The sequence below is a fragment of the Syngnathus scovelli genome, chromosome 19, assembly GCF_024217435.2.
Source record: "Syngnathus scovelli strain Florida chromosome 19, RoL_Ssco_1.2, whole genome shotgun sequence".
NCBI classification, from domain to species: Eukaryota; Metazoa; Chordata; class Actinopteri; order Syngnathiformes; family Syngnathidae; genus Syngnathus; species Syngnathus scovelli.
Genome location: NC_090865.1, coordinates 2899157 through 2921555, shown reverse-complemented (window position 1 = coordinate 2921555; position 22399 = coordinate 2899157). Strand labels below are relative to the sequence as shown.

At 42.6% G+C, this 22399-nt stretch overlaps 2 protein-coding genes across 3 annotated transcripts; one reads left to right on the top strand and one right to left on the bottom strand.

Moving 5' to 3' along the window:
* The first annotated feature begins 2780 nt into the window (after positions 1-2780).
* sp8a (sp8 transcription factor a) lies at positions 2781-5916 on the top strand. The gene is made up of 2 exons (XM_049751252.2): positions 2781-4303; positions 4678-5916. Exons 1-2 carry the CDS (start codon positions 4268-4270, stop codon positions 5782-5784), a joined length of 1143 nt encoding a protein of 380 aa, XP_049607209.1. The 5' UTR covers positions 2781-4267; the 3' UTR covers positions 5785-5916.
* A 490-nt stretch (positions 5917-6406) lies between these two features.
* Positions 6407-17759, bottom strand: itgb8 (integrin, beta 8). Of its 2 annotated transcripts, none has more exons than XM_049751243.2 (16): positions 17258-17759; positions 16467-16552; positions 15118-15289; positions 14924-15030; positions 14538-14677; positions 13508-13673; positions 12277-12435; positions 12105-12200; positions 11647-11739; positions 10902-11042; positions 9629-10037; positions 9131-9353; positions 8953-9059; positions 8767-8874; positions 8157-8320; positions 6407-7762 (listed from the first exon to the last, which is right to left on the bottom strand). In XM_049751243.2, the coding sequence occupies exons 1-16, from the start codon at positions 17340-17342 to the stop codon at positions 7640-7642; spliced, it is 2379 nt and encodes a 792-aa protein (XP_049607200.1). In that variant the 5' UTR covers positions 17343-17759; the 3' UTR covers positions 6407-7639. The 2 variants fall into 2 exon arrangements, with proteins under 2 accessions (XP_049607200.1, XP_049607198.1); XM_049751241.2 differs by having other exon boundaries at positions 8767-8877; positions 17258-17758.
* Positions 17760-22399: the final 4640 nt, after the last annotated feature.

Here is a 22399-nt window from a genome sequence, read left to right as displayed (position 1 = left end):
TAATGTACACCAAGTACACCTTTGCCAGTACTTCACATATTCGTGCAGACCCCACCAAATGATTGACAATTCATGCAGCAGTGATGCATGAGAATACCTTGACCCCCTGAGGGGTAGATGAAGACAAGAAAGGAGATGCCTGCAGGTAGCATCCTTGAACCGAGAGTGAACCAGCATTGAAAAGTTGAGAGGTCAAACTAAGTTCACCTGTTGGGCATTTTTGCCTGCTAATTAGTTTATTTGTTGCTACTCAAATGTTTTTTTTTTGTGCAAGTTTTTTTTTAAGAGGGAATCTTTGATGATGTCATCATTAATATTATTCTCAGGTACGTATTTGATTTTGTTCCAGTTCCAGCCATCTGAATTGAAAAAGAAAAGGACAAAGGGACAATGAAGACTTGAGGTTGAGGAAGACCTTTCCAGTGGCGCTAAGTGGAGGGTGCAGCACGCCATAAAGTTCCAAGGTAAGTGTGTGAAATTGAGCATCAGTGTACGTACTTGAGCGTAGGGCCTGACCCGACTTGCCGGCCTGACGGAGCTTGACGCCATCCCCTCGTCTGTGTCTGTCCTGAATGACGGCCCGGAGGCGCGAGTGGGCTTGAGGTGGCAAAAGAAACGTTTCATGTTTGACGGGAAGCAGCTATAAAACTGCGCTCGTGAAACCACCTGAAGCTGCGGTCCAAGTGTGTTTTTTGCTTTTAGATGTTCAAGGCTCGCCTTTTCCGGCCCTGATTGATGACCTCTGGTTTAGAACCATGTGATCGTCACATGGGCATTGCTATTTTTTTTTTAATTCAGGAATGAATTAACAATTTGTTGCATAGCAATTTGCATGACAAAGCGAGTAGTTCATTTCCGGTCAATTAACTGCAGGTCATCTGTAGCCCCCCCCCAAACCCTCTGCTTCTTTAAACCTTAAATGTAATGGGCAGGCATTGTGGCGAGGTGAAGCGCAATGTGTGGGTGGAGCAGTAGTTAACCAAGAATATACGATGAATACTGTGGGTGTGTAAACGTGCAGGCTATTAATCTGCATTCACATTCCGCTAAACTGGTTGTTTTATGGGCACATTTTAAAAAAAATGCTGTAATTTAATCGTTTTATTTATTTAATTTAATCTAACCCAAACCCCCCTGCTTACAAAATTACTGTACATTGGTAGCATCCAATAAACGGCGAGCAAGTGCACACTTGCACCCTTGCAAAAAAAAAAAAAATGCTGAGGTAGCAGTGATGAAATGCGTGAAATTCATCCATCAAGACAAGTGAGAAATGACGCCTGGAAGTATATGATTATGCTCCTGGGCTTGTATGAATCCATCACACTTGACCACATGTTAACCTAGAGAAGACATCGACTCTGAAAAATGAAGAGGAACAAATTAATCTCATGGTGGCCACTGCAGTAGTGAGGGATGAAGAGCGTCATTGGTGAGGAGAACAGAGATCACGGTCAGAGCAGGATTTAATCAAGAAGGCAGAGTGAGAGGGCAAGTTTGTGTGTATGAGCTTGAACGATTTCTGCCTCGTGCTTGAACATCGTCATCATCGGTATCCTTCCGGTGATTACCCCCGTCCCAAAAAAAAAAAAAAGACCACAAAGGTCAACCTCCCCCTTCAATTATTTTGTCACTTTGAATCACGGCCTCCTAAAAATGCCCACACACACTTAACATTTTCCCAAGAGAAGTGTAGTCATTCATTACAATCACGATAAGAAAGGCGATAACGTTCTTTGTTCTCAAACTTCGATGCCTTTACCTTAACCGATGCAGCTCGTGGCAACATGCATTCATAAATATTCCTGCTGTGTTTGGAACAAATGCATTAACTTGTTTCATTCACATTCGACAAATATAATTTTAATAATCCCCTTTTCGTGCACGTGACTTACTGCGCTTGTTCTGTGTGTTTTGGAAAGCTCAGCTCAACCGGTCACAACTGTAAAGTATGTCATTTGGATACCAAGATGACAGCAACATTCTTGAGACCAATTAACTGTTTGTTATTGTTGTTGCTATGGTATTTGTTTGCCTAGCTTGTCAGATGGCTTTTGTTTTGTAATCGTTAATTGGAGACGCGTCGGATTAGGAACTTTGTAAATGTTTTTATAGTGGAAAAACTGAAACAATGGCCATCAGCTCAATGCTGACAGACATGTCCACGTTTTGATAACAAGACAAAGAGGAAGCAGCTCAAGGCGCATACGTTAAAATACTTCTTCCAGCTCGATTTGTTTGGAGAGTATCCATTTTGATGGCCTGGGAAAACAAGTTCAAATTAGTCGGCGGTTACCTTGTTTTGAATAGAAGCGTGATTCATATTGTCAGTGGTTTCACTTAACTTTCCTCCTCAGTGGTAAGATGCTTTGGCTGTGATTTTATATACTTAATAGCACGTATGTACAAATAACTGGGTTGTCTTTCACATGATGAATAGTTTTTCTGCTCTTTTTGTTTTATCGCAACACAAATGACGTAAAAGTGGACTATGAAATATAGTACAGGTATTATTTGTTTTTTTTTTTACCTTTTTTTTTTTTATAATGTGATATAATTTTGGAAGCATTTTGCTTTGTATTGTGTTCTACTACTAACTGATTGCGTAACCCTACCCCGGTTGTAGTGATTTTTTTATTTTTTTTGTCTTGTTTAGTCGCTCATCTTTTGACTAGGTCATTCTCCTTCTAATTGTCCCAGCAGGGGCAGCTGAGCAGAATGGCCGCCCTCCAATTGTAAGAGGATCCCTCTGACAGCAACAAAAGAGGAGGTAAGCAAAACTCCAAGGAGAAATAAAATACTCCACCCATCCATCTTCCGCCAAGATGTGCCAGATCTTTATGTCACTCTTTTCTTCTCCGCATTTTCTGTCTGAGTGGCCACAAAGTGCGCGGCGAGCACACGACAATCTTTTTTTGTGAACGCCTGATGGCGCGTGATAATATGGCCATTATCATGGCTAAAGGAACAGGTTGGGGCTCAGACAGGGTTTCATTAGTCGGCCTTTCATGCTGGCGCGCACACACACTTTCAGTGTGGGAAAAGAATGTGAGTAAAGGCAGGACAGCTGTTTGGGTGGCTCACGAGGATGAGGATCAGGTTAGAGTGAAGTCGGCCTACTGTAAAGTCCACCTGGGAATTAAACAGTGCCCAAAGGGGCAAAAGGAAGGACCACTAATTTGGTCATGTTGTCTGGGAGTGAATAAATAAACCCATGAAGCACCAGCTATATAATAGATAAAAGGTATAATAATAAAATAGATATAATATAATATATAATAGATAAAAATTATTTACTTTGTGGTAAAAATAAATAAACAAATCAAAACAAAAAAAAAATATATATATAAAAATAAAGTTGTGACTGATAGATTCACATGATTGATCAGAAAAGGAAAAAGCACAGGAAGAGGTGTTTTTGGGGAGGAATCCCACATTTGTTTTGTTGAATGACGTGAAATTGCAGAGGCAGCGCAGTTGGTGTCCTCCCTCCCTCCCCCTGGGGTTGACTGATCGGCCTTGGGGACAGGATGGGATGGACCGGTCTGGCCTCTCCCTCTGCCAGGTCTTGACATCTTTACAAGCATTCGTCTTTAACTTGACTGTTTAACACGTTCAGCCGGGCTGCTTAACATGTTTGGTAAGCGCATAGTTGATCTCAAGTGAACTGAAATTACGAATGAACACACAATAGTTAAGCAACAGTGCACCTTAAAAAATGACTGGGGAGTCCATTTGCGTTCCTTATCATCCATACAATGAAGATGTGTAACAAGCATTTATTTGGTTTTCAGTGCTTATTTTATAATTAATACAGAGCAGTGATTACATGAATTCATCACCTACGGACAATTTAGAGTCTTCAATCAAGGTGTGACTTGGTGTCACATTTTTTTCTTTTATAACAGTAATTACTTGTTGTTGGTTAATTTAACCGAATTGCATTGGAAGACAAATTAAAGTTAAAAAAAAACAACAACACATTTTGGTATTTGATTTAAAATATCTGCGTTTGAGTGTAGTAATAAATACTAGTTTAACTAATCAATAGACTTATACTGTCAAATCGCGACCAAGGATTTATCATCTTGGACTGAAGTCCCACTGCTTGCAGCGCACACTTTTTTTGCACGGAAATTTACGACGTCCCACAGAGGCTAAAAGCAAAAGACAACTTGCGTTGGCCTCTGATTGGTCCACAGTCTTCCAAGACAAGAGTACAAAAGAGCAGACGAACATCCAGTGTGACACACACACACACGTCAACATGACAGCTCAAACCATGGCTGCAACACTACTGGGGGTAAGTTAACATTTGGTTTTATTACATTAGAAGTGTTCAATACATTGATATCGTGAAGGTAGATAAAGTATGTTTCCGTTAAAATTACATATGTATGTCTTGATTTATAGCAGACCTCTGTTATTATTTATTCATTTAAGATCTGTCCATGGTAGTAAATAGGGACTATGAAACCATGCACTTTTTAATTATTAGAAAGGTCTGCTGGGCATTATCTAGATTACTTAAAGTTGATTTGTTGGCATAACTGTTTATGCAGTATGTATTTTATATTGTATTATTGTTGCTGAGCTATCCCAACTTGAATTAATATGCTTCACTATACATACATACATTTCCACATGCAGTTGTAAAAAGTCTGTATGTTTCCTCAGGAGGAACCCCGGCAGCGTAGCACCCCACTGGCCATGTTGGCGGCCACTTGTAGTAGAATTGGAGAGTCAAGTCCCTCCTGTACCACTCCTGACCTCTCCGACATGGCCATGGGACTCTCCAAGGGCTTCCACCCGTGGAAAAGGAGCATCCCAGCCACTTGTGTCACTTCCAGGAGTAACGAAGGGGGGTTCCTCGAGACCTCGAGCGCATTCTCAGTGACCAACACCAATGAGTTTCCAGTCTACCAGAATCCAGGGATGTCCGACGCAAGTTTTCCCGAACAGCGGTCCATGTTTCTCACCAAGTTACCTGCGTCTGTGGAAAGCATTGCTGGGATATACCCGCGGCTCCACGCGCATCCATACGAGTCGTGGTTCAAGCCCGTGGCGGAGGTCGGGAGTGGGCCTTCCTCTTGGTGGGACGTCGGCACTTCATGGGTGGATACATCCAACTCAGCCGGGATGGGATCCTCCCTGGCCGACCATGGCTCACCTGAGCACAACCCCAGCGCAATTCAGCAACTCATCCCGGGCACGCAGCACCTGTTCGACAGCTTCAGGCCACCCTACTCGGAGTCTAGCTCCTCCGTGCAACCTCTGCCGGCTCATTCGCGCTCCTCGACGCGTCGCTACGCGGGCAGAGCCACCTGCGACTGCCCCAACTGTAGAGAGGCGGAGAGGCTAGGTCACGGCGCAGTGAGCCCACGTCGCAGGGCTGCGCACAACTGCCACATCCCAGGATGCGGGAAGGTTTACGGCAAGACGTCCCATCTGAAAGCTCACCTCCGCTGGCACACCGGGGAAAGGCCCTTCGTGTGCAACTGGCTCTTCTGCGGGAAGCGCTTCACTCGCTCTGACGAGCTCCAGAGGCACCTGCGCACACACACCGGAGAGAAGCGCTTCGAGTGCGCCGTGTGCCACAAGAAGTTCATGCGCTCTGACCACCTGAGCAAACACGCCCGAACGCACGGCCCCGAGGGGGCAGAGAATGGAGAGGAGGAAGCCGGGCTTGGGAAAGGCAATAGTGATACGGACAACAGTGTCAGCGGAAGCCCGAGGCAGTCCCCGGAGATGCACGCGACTGGCCAAACGAACAAGGTGAAATAAACCGCTTTTTTTTTTTACAACAGAAAGGAAAAAAATAGAAATGGCACTTTATGATGATTGTCAGACTAAACACATTTACCTCATGTTGTTTGTAACTTTCTTTAAAAAAATAAACATCTTGTTTGTACTCTGCTTCTTGTGTTTGATTATTCATCTCAATTCCTCTTTAAAGTGCAATTTACCTTTGTATGTCTGGGGTTATTGTTCTCTTAGTAGTTCATGAGTGTGTGGTTTAAAAAAATACATTTATCAGTCATTTAACTCGTGCAAAACAGGTCAAACGCACTTTACTCGTGAGGCAGCTCATTTGTAACAATTTACTGTCATTTATTTCCTGCACACCAACAATATCCTAAAGATCAGCAGAAATTAAATGAAACATCCTTTGTATACTTTATTGAAAGAATGTCATTTTAACATAATTTTAGTTTTGGAGTAAGTGTTTATATTTTCACTTAATTAGTCAAAATGTTTTTTTAACACAAATGATGTATATTTATCAATAGTACAGTACCAATGACGTATGTACCTCCATTTCATTCTTGAGTTTTGTGTACATCGCCATCTTGTGTTCAGAACATCAACATGCATTTTTTGCCACAATGTTACACAAACTAAAATGTAAAAAATCTTGCACTCTTTTATTGTGAGAGAAAGACATGCTAAACAAGTCACAGTAGATACCAAAACTACACAGAAGTGCTGCTGTTACCTTAATGAGATGATTCACTTATTGCTGATTTTTTTTTTTGTACAGAAACTAACTTTGCAACTCAAGTAGACTCATTGAAGAATAGTACCATTTACATGTCAATTAATAAGAAAATACATTACAATAAATAGTAGTGTTCATCTCTTAGCTGAAAAAAAAAGATCAAGCAGCTATTGCTGTAAACATTAACACCACAAATTAAAATCACAAAAGGGGAAAGGACTGGGAAGTCATCTAGTGCACGAGCTCAGGAGTGAAAGAACACTCTTTCACTTTGGATCGCAGTATCTTTCGAGTTTATTCCTTGTACCAAGGAATCAGTCTAGTTCAATTGCTTGTGGCAGATGGCCAACTTACAGCAAGCACACTTCTCATTTGAGGTCACATGTTCATGCTTATGTAGTTCCAGGTAAATGTTAACGTTTGATTCTTATTCCAGTGGATTTGTTATCGAACCCATAATGCCCATTTAAGCACAAAAATATTATTTCAATCCCACTGAAAAGCACTCATGCCCTGTAATGAAAGGACACATCAGTAGTATAATGCAAAACAAGTGCAAGTTAGATTGACAACTTAAAAACACATGAAACAAAAAAATGCAATGTAAAATGCAATCAGGTAACAAAAATAGTGAAACTGCTAAAAATTGAATGTGAATCAATGGAGAATAAAATACTAATATTAAATAGAAAATAATAGTCACAAGTGCACGTCATAAATTAACTCAAAAGTCATATAAAGCACAAAGACTGTGCAGACAGTGTTAATGGTGTAATAAAAAGTCGTACCGCAGGTTTGCCACAAGAGGGCAGTCTATGCCTAAGCCATAATATTTTAAGCGCAAAATTATGACTAGACTTGAAAAACCTTAACACCACACTGGCCACACGCAAACACACATAAATTAGAGTGATAATGACTGCATGATCACTCAGTGCTACTATACAGGCAGTTTTGAGGACTTGTGCTCTTTTCAGGCCCAGAGCCACAATACTGTACTGGCCATCTCAGTCCCAAAGTCTTAAAGTAAAATAATCATTTAGTGGAGGCTTTCAATTGCTTACTACCATCAGACTTTTGCAGCAAAGTAGAACAGAGTCCAACTCTCCTCAATGAAATATGTCCCCTCGCCCCCTCCCGTCACTGCCAGGGTTCCCCAAGGGGCATCTTGACGTGTACGGTCATCTCCACCGGATGGTCAGAAGGTCGGTCTCTTCTATAAGTTACCGTCTTCTCGTTGCTTCTTGGAATGTAGGATAGTTCCTGAAAGGGGATTGGGAATACGCACTTAATGCACATAAATGTTTATAACATCTCGGCAGTCGTGTCCGCTGCTTATGGACCATGTCTTCCTTGATCGGTACACGTGTACTTCAATAAAAGCGTGTCCCGAGATGTATTTTATGAATCACTGCTGTAACTCAAAGTTGAGTCCAAAACAGCTTTTGACACCCTCCCCCTGCATTTTCTCCTCAGATCTATAAATCACACGAGATTGCAAATCCCAACACTATGTTTACTAAAGCTGTGAGAAATGTAAAACACAGATGTAAATCTGTTTCCTCGCTCAAACTTCTAATTGTCCAATTCTGATAGTAAAATGAAAGCCAGACAGAAAAAAAAAAGGCAGGTTCTATTTGCTCACTGGTTAGCTTACCTTGCCAGTGCAGTTATAGTCTCCATCCTTAGTGGCATCTCCTGGGGACCAGCTTCTTTTCTGCAGAAGCAGCCTGGACACGGTCACCACCACTAGCCCGCATAGAACCGTTAGCGCACACACACTTAGGAAGGTCCCAACCAGTCGGCCACTGCTGGCACACTCTGTGGACATGCACACACACAAGTGTGATAAATAGTTAGCTTTGCAACTTATTGCATGATATTGACGTTGTTAACTTTTGTCAACACTCTGAATAGTCGCCCATTAGCTGTGTGTCTCTGCTGGGACCATGTGTGGATGACAGCCTCTGGCTTAAAACAAAGAGCCCAAAGACATTTAGAAACAGCGTTGCCATGGAGACCTGGCTCCCGCCACAGCCGGGAGGAGCAGGCGTCAGTGGCGTCCCGTCGGGGTTGAGGGGATAAGGGGAGATGGAGGGAAAATGCACAATGAGCAGTTTTGTTCCAAAACTCCGGTGGGGATGAACTGTAACACTTGGATGTGCGATGTGTGTGAAAGTTGTGTTGTGTTTTTGTAAGCCAGAGCTGAGAAGCGAAGGGAAATGGCAAATATAGCTACAGCAGGCTTGCTGTTTCTGCACTTTTACCTGCTCTTGTGCTAATATGAAGCTGGTTCCATCCAGACTCTGAGTTGGTTTGAAACCAATAGCGGCAGTTGTCACTACTGATGTACATACATTGAATCCACCCACCCCCTGCTGGACAGAGACATAATTTGCGTGAAGACAACGTCAAATGGCTTGCCATAGCAACGCCAAAGATTCGACCTCTACCTGACATCATATCACCGATGTAAACGACGTCCGAGTCGCACGTGCGGTTGCAGTGTCCCGCCTTGTTGTGTTTGAGGTCATGAGATATGTGACAGTCCACACACTTCCTGAAAACAATATACCACGTCAGCTCCACGAAGATAGTTACCCATCATCCTTTGCAAACAAAAAGTAGTACCAGTGTGATTGGCAGGAGCTTTGACAAGCAGGGCATCTCTCGCAGAGGTCTCCGGAGTATTTGTGGTTGTCACACACACACTGGCCACACACACACGTGCCTCGTCCACTACACAATGAGCCATCGGGAGATTGGCAGGTTGCTGTAGAGACGGGACAACTGCAGCTATCACCTGTCCAGTTATCCTCACACACACATTCACCCAACACACACACACCCAGTCCTGACAGAAACAAAGAGAAAAAAGACTGTTTTGTGTTGTTGTTGCTATATGTGTAGGTCTGTCACTATTGGATATTTTTAGAATCAATTATTCCATCGATTAATCGAATGCAAATTTAGTAGGTCTGTTTTTATAAATGACTTATTAAAAAAAAATAATTACTGACCAGAGGCTGACATTAGAGGATTTGGATAATTGTGACGTATAAAAATAAATGGGTCTTAACGATTGATTACCCGATGATTAAAATAGTTGTCGATTAATTTGATACTTACCCCCACACAGCAGTCCGTTGTTATAGGAACAGGAAAAGTCATCACTCTCGCAGTATTTCCCATAGATTGTGCCAAGTCTGCTGCGCTCACACACACACTTCCCACATTCACACACTCCACGACCGCTACAGTCCACATTAGAGCCTTCCGCTCGGCAATTCCCGTTTGATTCATTGATAAGTGCCAGTTGCGGTCTCTGCTCTTGACCAGTGCCGTACGTAGTCCCCGCACATGGCGAGTCGCCGCTCTCGTGGCAGTGTCCTTTTGACCCACAACTGCACTGACATTTGGAGTGGATCCGAACAGTTGTGGATTCATTGTAGCCCACGGGGCGAACCATCACTTCAATGTCTTCATCTCCACCGTGGTCAGGGCAAGAGTGTAGGCCAATAGTGATGTTGAAGTAGACCTAAAAAAAGAAACCACATGAGCAAGACTGTGATTTTTTTTATTCTTAGTGACCTGGATGAATTAAATTCATAATTGGCTCAAATGTGCCGTAGATCCGAGTTACTCACTTGTAAGCATTTTGAAAAATTTGCTAACTAAAAATAGGAAAATTGTAACACCCATCATTTAAAATGTTCAGGCTTGTGTTAAAATTTGAAGACACATTATTTTAACTTTATAGTGACTTTGAATTACATTGTGTCGTTTGTAAGCCTGTGGAAGACAAATGTATGACTAGTGCGATTAGTCAAAGTTATAATCTTCCCAGAGTTTCTTCATTGTGGGCGCCCCCCTCCCTTAGGAGGCTTATGGGGGGGTTGTGCCAAAAATAGCATCTTAGTTGCCCCTCTTGATAAGGACGTTTAGGAGCTGAAGGCTATTCAAGCGTCAGCTTCTTTTAAGGCTGTATGAGTGTGAGTTTAAAAAGTTGGAGTCTTGATAAAGCGCACATTTAGTTCCACTTGAAAACAAATTTAAAAAAATCTTTGCCAGTGACGCACTTGCAAAGGAAACATTTTGTCTTTAAAAAGCGTTATTAATTAGTATGGGAAGGAATGCGCATATTTCATTTTTAGTAGTGGGTACTTTCCATAATTCATTTTCTCCATCCTCAGATTAAAGGGCTTAACTACCAAGGCATGATTCAGAGGGAGGAAAGGAGACTCATGAGGAGATTAGGGAGTGAAAATAAAATAAAAGGACAAAACAAAAAGGTTGGTTTGCATAACTCAATGCCACGACATTTTCTCACTGGCCTGCGTAATAATGTATCACAATTCTGCAGTTTGGCAGTACGTATTCATTCCAAAACAAATTGCTTTACCGTTTGATTAGGTTGCACCCCCAAGCAGCTCCGCTCTTTAGCAGTTGTCCCTTCAGGACAGATGGGGGACACGGACATCCAGTACCTGCTGAGTGCCTTGTCATCCAATGACACTGACAACGTCACTTCTGTCAGCAAGCTCTATGGAGGGAAAAAAAATTAAATCAGAGAATTCTCTTGAATTTTTAAAACCTCACATACTGCCATAGGAATGCAGAAGAAACGGTGATGATGGGCAATTTGAGACCAAGAACGATAATTGTGACCATTGAAGTGTGAAACTTGTCCTCAAAATACTCTCAGGACATTTTTTTTTTTTTTTTTTTGCAAGAGGCTTATGGGAAATAGTAGGTGGGGCCGAAAATAGAATCTTTGTTTTTTTTTTATAGGGTCAGGACACCTAGTTTGTGGGAAGCAATTGGGGGGGTGGCCATTACAAAAGCAGCTTCTGTTCAAGTTCAGCTGCCTGTGTGTGTGTGCGCAAGTGTGCACTCAGATCTGTGGATTCAGACGATTCTTGAACCAAACAATGGAGTGCTGTGCTCGAAGCGAGATTATAGGCCAGACTGAAGCCAAATGACCAAACCACCAGTCACACACACACACACACACACACACACACACACACACACACACACACACACACACACACACACTCTGTTGAAATATTCACGCTGCTACAGTTTCGTTTGCAACCAAGTCCTTCTTTTATCATCCAATATTTAAATATAGAGAAGCGAGGTACCTTATACGAGTCCACTACTAGATCAATGAGGTTTGGGGATTGGAAGAAGCCAATCTTCCCCAGGTAGGATCCAGGTAGCAAGTGCACTAACTCCTACAGGTAGAAAAAAAAAATGCATCCAATTATATCCAAGACAACATTTGAATTTTTAGCAGAAGAAAAACAAGTCATAAAAGTCCTTAAGTAAAAGAGTACAGACTGTTTTTAGTAGCAGCTTGACAAGTCTTTTGTGAGTTGTTTTTATGATGCAAGGGGCACATGAACAGTCTTTACTGTTACCTTAATGACGCCACCTTATAGCCTTTCCCTCCCCGTTAAGCAATTTGGACTCATTCACCCGGTGACTAATTATGAATACGTCTAACATATAGGCTACAGTGTATACCTAATAGTTACTTGAATTTCATAGCGGGCTCCAAGTTTTTTTTTTTTTTTTTTGTGTGTGGCCTATTTATTACCTCGTACCACTGGTACTGCTGTTTCTCCACAGCAAAGATGGAGTAAATATGGTTTTCCAGTAGTTTGTCAGACAACTGACCCAGACTCGGATGGTCCTTTGGTAGAATGGCAAAAGAGTACAATTAGTTTTACGATTAATTTTAATGCGTGGGCTTCTCCTCGTCCGCTCACCATCCTGGTGCTCTCAGTGTAAACGTTGTTTTCCAGGTGGCACAGCCCGTCGTGCGGAGTGACAATTCCCGCCAGTCGGCTGTCCAGGGCGATGTGAGAAGGCTGATCAGTCATCAGGAGCAAAAGACGTTTGGCTTCTGGACGCCAACCCACAGCTCTCTGAAACGGAGACAAAGCTAAGTACGTGGAAATAACATCCGCATACTTTCCCTTCGGCAGAAAGGCTGCGTTCTCATCGCTGTTATGTTGTTTTTGTTTGCAGGATTACACTCGAACTACTTCAACAATTTCCGCATAACTTGGTGGAGTTGTCGGGAAAGAAAGAATTTGAAGCGGAGTCAGCCCAAGGTGAGGATTCCAGATTTTTTATTTTTTTTTATTGCCACTTTTGTTGCCACTTGGCTTGTTAAGAGCAGTCATTTTGACATTTACTTAAATTTCAATAAGGCTTTAGCCTCATTAGTGGAGAACCAGGTCCATGTAACTTATTATTTCAAATTCTGAGGTCAATTCCACGACATGTATATAATTGGACACACTACAGTAAATGCTTTGAATGTTTCTGTTAATATTTCCAATTATACACCGTAAAAACGTTTCCCACTTGTGCAATATATTTTTAAGGAGGTGTATGTATTTGCCCATTCATTTCTCTTGAGCTCACTTGTCAGCAACACAACATAAAGAGTCATGTGGAAAATGTAAGTACATAACATAACGTGTCACGATACTCTAATTTCAAACATCAGACTCTGAGCTCTTTTGGCTCTCAAGAAAAAAAAAAAAAAATGCTCCCACTAGTCACAACCCCCGTGTTTATGTCCGTGTCACAGACTGTGGGAGAAAAGGGGGTCTGTGTGTATTTTTAAGGAAAATCGGCGAGCTAATAAGATAGGAATGACATAATGGAGAGTCTATTTGTGGAGCCATGAGTGGCACGGTGTTTCCCTGCAGTCTGGTTACTCAGCCCCCCCTGCATGGCATGACTCAAAGCCCCCCTGCAGTCTCAGTATGAGCTACTGCCACCGTGTGTGTGCATGTGTGGTGAGTGTGTCAGTCATAGCCAACTCGGGGCATCATTACTTGGGATTCCAGTGACGCTAACCAACGGTGAGTCAGAATGTCACGATTCTACTCCAATAAAGGCCTCGCTATTCAAATGACTGGCAAATTGGATTCGTCCTATGTTTTTATGACTATTAAGTAAACAAACTCATGAGGATTTGCGTACCTGGCACACAGTAGCTTGCAGCATTGCGTCCAGGCCTCCCTCAGGTGTATCCATGTTACCTGAGATGCCTTGGCGTTTGATGACGCGCGTGAACTCGCTCATATTTCCAGTCATGCTCAAGACGTGGTGGAAGCCGTGGGCGGGACGGCAGCGGATCTCGTAGTCGCTGGTGAGAGAGCCCGAAACAGAAACAGATATTGATTGTTAGGTTCACAGTCAAAAGCCTTTTGTTTCAGTCTCCCACTCAGAGCTGCTCAACATTGAAACAATGGTGTATCCAAAAAATGCAAAGTCACACTGGGTCATATTCTAAGGTTGCGGGTTTCAATCTCAAAGTCTCTAGATGTACTCAGGATAGGTGGATGGAAGTGTGCAATCCTCAAACCTTTCTTCAGCATCTTATCGAAAGGAGCTCTTAGTGCCTTATCATGCCACTTGAGCTTTCTGCCCTCAGATCTACTTGTGCTTCCCAGAATCATCAAAAGCAAACTGAAAGGCAGACTTCAGCTATCAGGCTGGTTTCATCTTTACATATTTATATCTATTTATATCTCCAAGCAGATATCTTTTCTGATGAAAGGCGGGGGTGGCTCTGCCTTGTGACCTGAATCATCTTTCAGCTATGCTGTCCTGTCTTAGACCTCAACTGCTGGGGAATTTTCCCATTGACGTACTAAGACCCTCCTCACGTCCCTAACATTCATTTCTCATTACCATAACTTATCTCTTTGTCTTTTATTGATAGCTATATACAGGTAAATTTGAATAATGCTATATTTATGTATTTACCAGCAGACCCTTTATTAGGTCTTGGTTCTGTTTCGAGTACCCTTCCATTTTTGTACATATGAGCACAGAACGGAAGCTAACCTTTTGGACTTTTTCCCCCTTTCGTAAATTACTGCTGTAAAAACAATATTTAACACGCTTTGCACACGCTCTGCCGTGAAATCCCAAACAGACAACTTCAGGACACCTGTTGGAATATTGTTTTAATATGTTACTGCAATCAGTAAATGATTCTTCGAACCTGCAGGGGTTGTTGATCTTGGTAGGATGCACGTTAATGTAAGGCGATACCGGCTTGTCCACAAAGGAGCCGAAACCGAGCCAAAGGTCTGAGGAGTACTCCGTCATACGCAGAGAGAGAGCTACACCCACCGTCTTGAGCTGTGAAGTGGGGAGAGGAAAATGTGAGGGAAGAATTACATACGTTATGCGGAGAAAGTTTATTTACATCCTTACAAACTCGATTGTATGTTTACACTTCCAGCCTTCCTGCTCTGTTTCTTTTGGCTCGTTAACGATTCCTTTGAATCAATCCTCGCTTTAAGGCCCGTTTCAATCAAAAGGTCAAAAAGTGAATTAATTGATTAGATCAAGGAGATTCAAATATTTGTTTGTCGAAACACTTACGTGATCGAGATTTTCTTGCATGGATGCGGATACATCCACCAGGTAGTAAAGATCCACTGGATACCGCGGCAGCTGCTTGACGGCAACAACGAAGCTAGCCTCTGAACCTAGCGCACACGTTGAAACACGGGATTGGATTATTATTAAAATTGACACAAGGCTGATAATCGTATTTCATTTCCTCAACTGCTTACCTGGTGTGAGTGTGATGCTGATGTCTCGCGGGGAAACTTGTGTGCTGCTTACGGTGGCGTTGACTTCCACTTTGACGTCTGATTTCTCTGTGAACTCTGGTCCGCAACCTTTTCTGAGCAGATTCACCTGTAAATCGCAGCGATGGCCAGACCCCGCCCCCTCCAGAAAATCCTAAAAGTAAAATAGTCATCGTGAAATGCAATATCCAGAATGAGGGGAACAGTTTGTAATCTAGAAGTTTTATGAAGAATAGGCCATGTGCAAAATGATTTCCTATGTTTAGGATTCTTTTGTTCTTTTATAGGAGTTGGCATGAAAAGATGTGCTTGGAATATAATTTGAGCACCATAACAGTCATCTGACCGAACAAAGCAGCAGTGTCATGCCCGGTGGCTTTGGAATGGATTAGCGGCCTTTGCTCTTGTGGTAAGTGAAGGACCCGCACAAACATAGTGGAAGAAAAGCAGCAACGTGAGTATTTTGGACTATACAATCACATCTTTTTCCTTACTTTGTCACATTTTTAAAAATAATTGTCAATGGAAAAAAAGTTGTATCCGTCACTACAATAATTGACTTGGTAACTAGCTTAGCAGCGGATCTTAATGAGCTGACTGATCGTAAATTCACCCACCAGCAGGACTTTGCACACATGAATAACAATAGCTCGGGTTCAATGTTAAGCTGACATTGTAGACGCTAATTTATTTATTTATACGGGCTGAGTGAACTTTAACACAATGTCAAGGTGACTTTCTGGACTTTTCTATCCTTCCAAGTACATTCACCTTCTACACTTAGGAGTAAAAAAAGGATGGACTTCAAAATGTAGTTTAACACAAAGATAAAAAGTAAAATACAATTTGTTAAGTTACTTCCCACCTCTGGTGAATGGTGTTTGAATGCTTTCACCCCCCCATTGAAAAGGTCAAGGTTCACCCAGAGGAAGCCACCTGAAGCTTATAAACACACCCATGTGGACTGTGTAGTCTAGCCAGCTGCCATGTGCAAGTTGGTTGATATGTTAGTTCCCAAACAAGCTGCCATGTTTGGATCTTTTTTTCACTTCCTCAAGGCTGCCCAGTGATCCTGGGCGGATGCTTTATGAGACAGAACTCCCAGGCAGGAGCACACGATTGCAGCGATGACTAGACTAAACATATGGGTCAAATGTGGCTTTGCTTCTGCTGCTGTGAAAGAATAGAAATGGAATGGAAACATTCACATCGCCCCACGCACGAGGGTAGCTTTAAACATCATGCTCACATCTGCGGATGGTATAAAAAGCAAAAACAAGTGCATCGTCGGAGGAATCCCAGAGACGTGCTTAGAAATACACATTCCGTACCTCCTTGAAGCACCAAAAACACTGCGGTCCACGTTTCAGACACTCCTGGCAAGACGTAACGACGGCAGACGAACACACGTTGTCGCCTACAGGGGGAAGATAGAGACAAAAGAAGTTGCATGTGAAATTGTGGAGCGTCGAGGTGTATTACGGCAATGGAGCCTGGCTGGATAATTAGAGGTTTGATGATAGAAGCACCACTTAGAGTATTATTTCAGGAGTCACATCAGCGTCAGGCTGGAGGAAAGCAGTTAAGTGTGGGAACGGGTGCTTGTCCAATCGGAATGGCATGAGTCAATTAACTCACGTTTGAAAAGGAGCCAATGCCGAATCGAGCAAGCACTTTTTATGCAGTTGTAATATTTCTCGGGTGACTAAAGGAGGCATTAGTGATTCATTGAGATGATGTATCTGCTGAGATCACATTTTTAAAGTGGCTCCGAGTTCATGGTTAAAATGGAATTATATCCCAATTAGCTCAACATTGAACTGGCAGCAGTAAATTAATTTTTTAATTAGCTTTTTATATGAAAATTAACATACATAGATGGATGTTATTTCTCTCCATGGGACGATAAAAATGCAGCACACATTTAATCATCCATCCACTGCATTTTGACATGAAAAAAAGAAAAGTTGCTTCCATGGGCTTTAAATTCAAAGCCACCCCCAGCAGAAAGTACACGTGTGACTGTGGATTGAAGTGATGCTGCACAGGGACACCATGGAACAAAATGTAGGTTAATTGCAAAGATATGATTATCATTGGACTCTAATGAGGCACCACTCACCCGGATGGGAGGTTGCAGCGCAGAGAGCTACTATGAGCAGGAGACACAGAGGGACGCTGCCATATGTTAATGGCCAGGAAGTCATATTATCCACGCCGGGTGGGTGACCAGACCGAGCGGGGAGGCTAGGTGGACTCACTGGTGGGAGTCTGGAGACCGGGGACCGTGCGTCCGCCGCCTCGCCAACAAAAGCCGGGAATGGCGCACCGAGCCGCGGAGCATTGTTCCTCAGCCAAAAAGCCTCTAATCCCGGGGAGTTATTCACATCCTCCGGTTCCAATCAGCTTAGAAGCGCGCTCCCCCGCGCACCACCGCCGGGAGGGCAGGTAGAGAAACGGCTTTTGTGCGGCAACGCAACGATAACCCCCCGCGCCCACCCCTTCTCCATCCACGCGCTCCGTCACGATCGAGCCGGGACTGCGATCCACACGCTGACCCAAAATAGGAGGCTGCCAACGTGTACCACCAGCATGCTGACTGAACATGCTGCACAGGGAGCGCGTTATAGTCGCCGAACGCACTCAGGTAGGCGGTGCCATGGCAACCAGAGAGAGCGACGGAGCGAGAGGGAGTTGCAAATCAATTTTCGCTTTTTTTTTTACCACAGTAGTTTGATTGTGTGACGTGTCAGTTAAAAAAAAAGTTCATTCATTCATTAATCATTTAAATGGCCTGCCTGTAATTTACATTGATGACGACATTGAAGTGTTTCATCTTATATTCTCTATATTATGTCTGTTGACATCTTGACAACTGCCCAGGTTGTTCCCCCAGAAGCCACAACTTTAGTAACTGTTCTCACTTTCACTTGCACAGTCCTAAAATAGAGTCACAGCGTGCTTGCTTCAAGCTGTTTATCAATCCTAGGTATTTATTACTATAAAAATAACACATGAAAACAAAAGAGAAATATCTTAAACACCAAAACGTTCATGCAAACTGTCTAATTTCATGTCAAGAAATTCTACTAGCTTAATACTAACGTGTGTAAAATTCCGGAAGCGACTGCTACTTAAACACAATGAAGAGGTACACATAGTTTATAAAACACATGTTAGGTCAGAATATATTATAATGGATTGTCCATGTTTAACACAACCGGGACAGGAGACAGGAGCAGTGTGGTGCACTCCAGTTGAACTATGGCCTCAAATTGAACACTTGTGTTTATATTGCTTCTTCTGGGAGCCATTTAACTGGAGCGAGTGCTCCTGTGTGTGTGTTTGACGATATGTGTGGATGTTGGGGTTCCAGGATGGAGTGGTGGGGGTCAATCAAAGCTACGCTTGCATGAAAGGATTTACACGCTAGTGCTAAAGTAGTAGAAGGAAAGCTTTTCTTGGGTCTATTGTGCGCGGATTCCATTGACTTTGCGTATCCTTCGCTGGTTGCTCTCCTGAACAGGAGCCAAAAAATGTCTTAAACAAGCAGGAGAACAGCAGCTGTGCGCCCCACAAAAGACGCCATCTTTGGTTTGATCGGATGCGAGTCTTCAGTGAAACCTTCCACTTAAAAAAAATCATGTTGTGATTGGCTCGCTGCCCAAACTGTGCTTGTATATGTGCCAACAGTCCCGATCAATACTTATTTCTTATCGGATCTGTTTGACCCAATTTGTTGTTCACAAGCCTGGAAATGGACCCACTCTGTCCCCAGTCATTCATTAGCATAATTTGTCAAACAGGAATTTGGGGGTGGGAGTGGTGCCATTCTTGCTACCCTCGCAGTCACTCTCAATTATGCTAATGATGCAAACGCACACCGCGCTGCGTTTATTTGACGGCCGAGTGAAAGTGGGAATGTTTTAGTTGGCTGTTTGATGGCAGGTGATAATGCTGCAACGTGCATGACAGGCCAGTAGTTGGGCATGTCACTTTGAGAAGAAACCCGTGCATCAACTCTTTGGCCTTGTTTTCATTCCAAACGTTTTTGGGGGGGTTGCCTTTTGTTGGCGTATAATTTAATGTATATGTAAGTTGGACATAATGTGTTATGTAGGCTGAGTCCTTTTCAACAACTTCCACTTAGAGACCAGAGGTGGAAAATGTACTTATACTCCATACTTTCAGTGTTGCTTCCCAGCTTTTAAAACGTCATTGTCATATAAATAACCAATTTCCGCTTCAAATGAGCAATGTATAAACTTTTGCTAAAATCCAGATTCCGAGCCCTACTCATAAACGTCTTCTTTTTTTATCTTCCAGGGTGAAGGTGGTCAAAATATGAATCTGTTCTTCACACTGCAATCTTGATAATGGACTCTTGTGTAAACACACCCCTGGCCTTGTCAATACTGGTCAACGTCAGGATGCTGGAGGTAGATCCTTGTCATAATGATGACACTAAACAACTCTTCTCGCAATCATTCCTGCCTCCACCTTTCCCCTGTGGCCCTCTCCCCCCATTTGTTTGTGTTAGCAGTCGGCTAAGCTTTCCCTCACGCTGTTCTGGTTTCATCATTCTCCAGGCGCACACACTCACTATGCTCATCCACATTTGTAGCACCCCTCCTCCCGCTCGCACCTGCCCACCTTCTCTTTCCATCTCCCCCGCTTCAAAGTTGACTCCCCTCGCTGAGTTTTTCTCTGAACTATCTCCCACGCTCTTTTCAGCGGTGAACTAGGGAGGACAAAGTAGGGGTTAGAGGTTAGATGGGAGCAAAGCAGGGATTCCCATCCATGCATAAACCCACAGCAGCCAGCCTGAAGGAGCATGGGGAGAGAGTTTATCAAATACAAAGAGCTCATTTTTGTTAAATAACGATATATATTAGAAAATACATACACAGTGCCATTCTTTTCTTTGTCTCTGTTTTCGTGGAAAGCTTTCTTATGGCACTAAGTAACCACATTGAAGTGACTTGAGGAGCTTTGCTTAGACAAAGTTAGTGCTTTGGCGTCATCCTACGCCACATTGGTTGCCGATCATCTATACTGAAGTGAGCTGAGAAGTTTTATGGAGTTTATGGAGTCCATGCGTGCATTTAAATGTCTGCATTTTTTTTTCAAGGTGACATTAGGAATTACGTTGCCGTGCATATAGAGGCACATTGTGTGAATAGCCAACAGCTACTTCACTCTTTTGAATGTCACAGTGGGAACTTGAAAGTAAGTCTCACGCTACCTATTTCTTTCGTGAAGTGCAGTGTGTCATGATAGGATGAACTCTGGAAAGCTGTAGACAAAGGATTGTAAAAAATGTGTCAATGCACAATTGCAAGGAATTCCAGAAAGGAATTTAGTGATGCCCATGACCACTAATCTGGCAGCTCATAGCTCTGCATTCTAAACACAAATAAGCGCCCTAAAGGCTTTGTTTCCACACTGACATCCTTTACTTGCCATTGGAATTTAGTCACCTCCAAAATTGGTGGAAGTGTGAAGCTAATCTCTTTTGTTTTCTTTTTGTCAACTGAAAACATTTGCCATCAAAACTTGAACTTGCATGTTTTGGGTCACTTCTTCCTCCATTAACCTTTCCATCATTATGGTAACGCTTTTTGTCCAGAAACTTTATCCCATAGGTTTCTCCCTATAGTTTGGCATTTTCTTTCCTGCAAATGAGTTCCTCTTCTGTGTTTCCCCTGATGTCACTAACAGGTGTTTTATGGTCTTTCTCCAAAGCTCTCAAAATGTTTCAGGTGTCAACGGCGGTTCTTTTCCACGGTCTGTTACTTTTAACACCTGTGGTTTCTTTCTTTTTAATGACTTTCCAAACGGTTGTCCTGGTTATTGTCAATGTTCATGCCATGACCGCATTAAATCGTAATATTAGGTGTTAAAAAAAAAAAAATCTCCATTGGGTTACTTATCAAAATAGTTCCGCTTTAAATGCTGCCAACAAAACATAACTGTCAGTCAAAATCTTTTGACCACATGAAAAAGGTGCGAATCAAAAGTTATGAATCTGATCCAGAAGCAAATGGAAAAGCTGAAAAAATATTGCTCTCTTGCTTCATTGTCAAATCCAAACATTTGAAGCCTCCTGCAAAAAATGAAGGCATTGGCCTCACCGTCCCAATACTTTTGGAGAGAGCTATACCATTATGTCGAATGTATACACAATAAATCCACAGCTGCTGGGCGAAAAGCGAAAGAAAAAACTTTATTGCTATTTCCGTACTGATAAAATACATCATAAATACCTCAGGATGTTATTGCGCTTTAGTTCTGCATTAATACCCATAAAATATGTCCGCTTGTTCCTCTAAAATTTTGATTTGTCACACCCTCGTTCCTCTTTACCTACATTGAAACGCCAGTAAAATGAATACCACATCCAATATTTGCAAGTGCTGTTTGTACAAGTGCTTTTCCACATTAAAAACCACACCACCTCAAATTTGCGGATGTCAAGTGTTAAGGTTAATACATAAATATGATACATTATTTTATTTGTTCATTCCGTGCTCGGCCGGAATGTTGATAAGGTGATGTGAAATGTACTTGACTGGATGAGGAGAGCATAATTGAATACTTTGTTTGCGGCTTGGTGGTTGACAATGATCTTTTAAGCGTCCAAAAACATCCGTCCTGTGTGCATAACCGAGGAAAAACCCCGTAATTGCTGTCATGTCACTGCTGACATTTTGTTTTCACCGTCTGTGGTGTTGTGGCCAAATGCTAAAACGTAGGAGAAATCTTCCACATGTAACCGCTGAGCATGACTTTTTTTTCATCTCCTCCACTACCACAGTGACCAGTGGGGTTTTTTGTTTTTACAAACTTTTACCCCTGAGAAAAAGACAGAAATGAGCAAAACAAAATTGTTATCATTTTCAAATCCATTATTAAGCTATGTAATATAGTAAATAAAAAAAATACCTCACAATAAATACAATGCTAGCAAATTCGAGACTGAAACTGAAAGGACACAATCCCTGGAGGCCTCTCTCATTCAATGCCCTCTTCATGCCCACTTTCACAGTCCAGGGAGTCTCGGAGAGTCCCTGAATTTCTCAGCCACATCCTGGGTGACGGCTGCTGTGAGGTGTAATTCTGTCAAGGTCAAACAGAGCTGGGCGGCTCCGTGCCAACCTCAATATGAGAAAAGAAAGGTCATCGCTTTGTGGTCCTGGGGCCGAAATGTCTGTAATCAGGGGGGGAAATACGTTTTGGACTACAGCACGGAGGAGTAACCATC

Excerpts from the sequence above, each read along its gene's own strand:
- itgb8 (XM_049751241.2), bottom strand. The coding sequence starts at position 17,342 with ATGACTTCCTGGCCATTAACATATGGCAGCGTCCCTCTGTGTCTCCTG. Across the intron at positions 16,553-17,257 it reads CGCTGCAACCTCCCATCCGG|GCGACAACGTGTGTTCGTCT; the intron begins GTGAGTGGTGCC and ends TTCCCCCTGTAG. Across the intron at positions 8,878-8,952 it reads CATCGGTGATATGATGTCAG|CAGGGGGTGGGTGGATTCAA; the intron begins GTAGAGGTCGAA and ends GTCTCTGTCCAG.
- sp8a (XM_049751252.2), top strand. The coding sequence starts at position 4,268 with ATGACAGCTCAAACCATGGCTGCAACACTACTGGGG. Across the intron at positions 4,304-4,677 it reads TGGCTGCAACACTACTGGGG|GAGGAACCCCGGCAGCGTAG; the intron begins GTAAGTTAACAT and ends ATGTTTCCTCAG.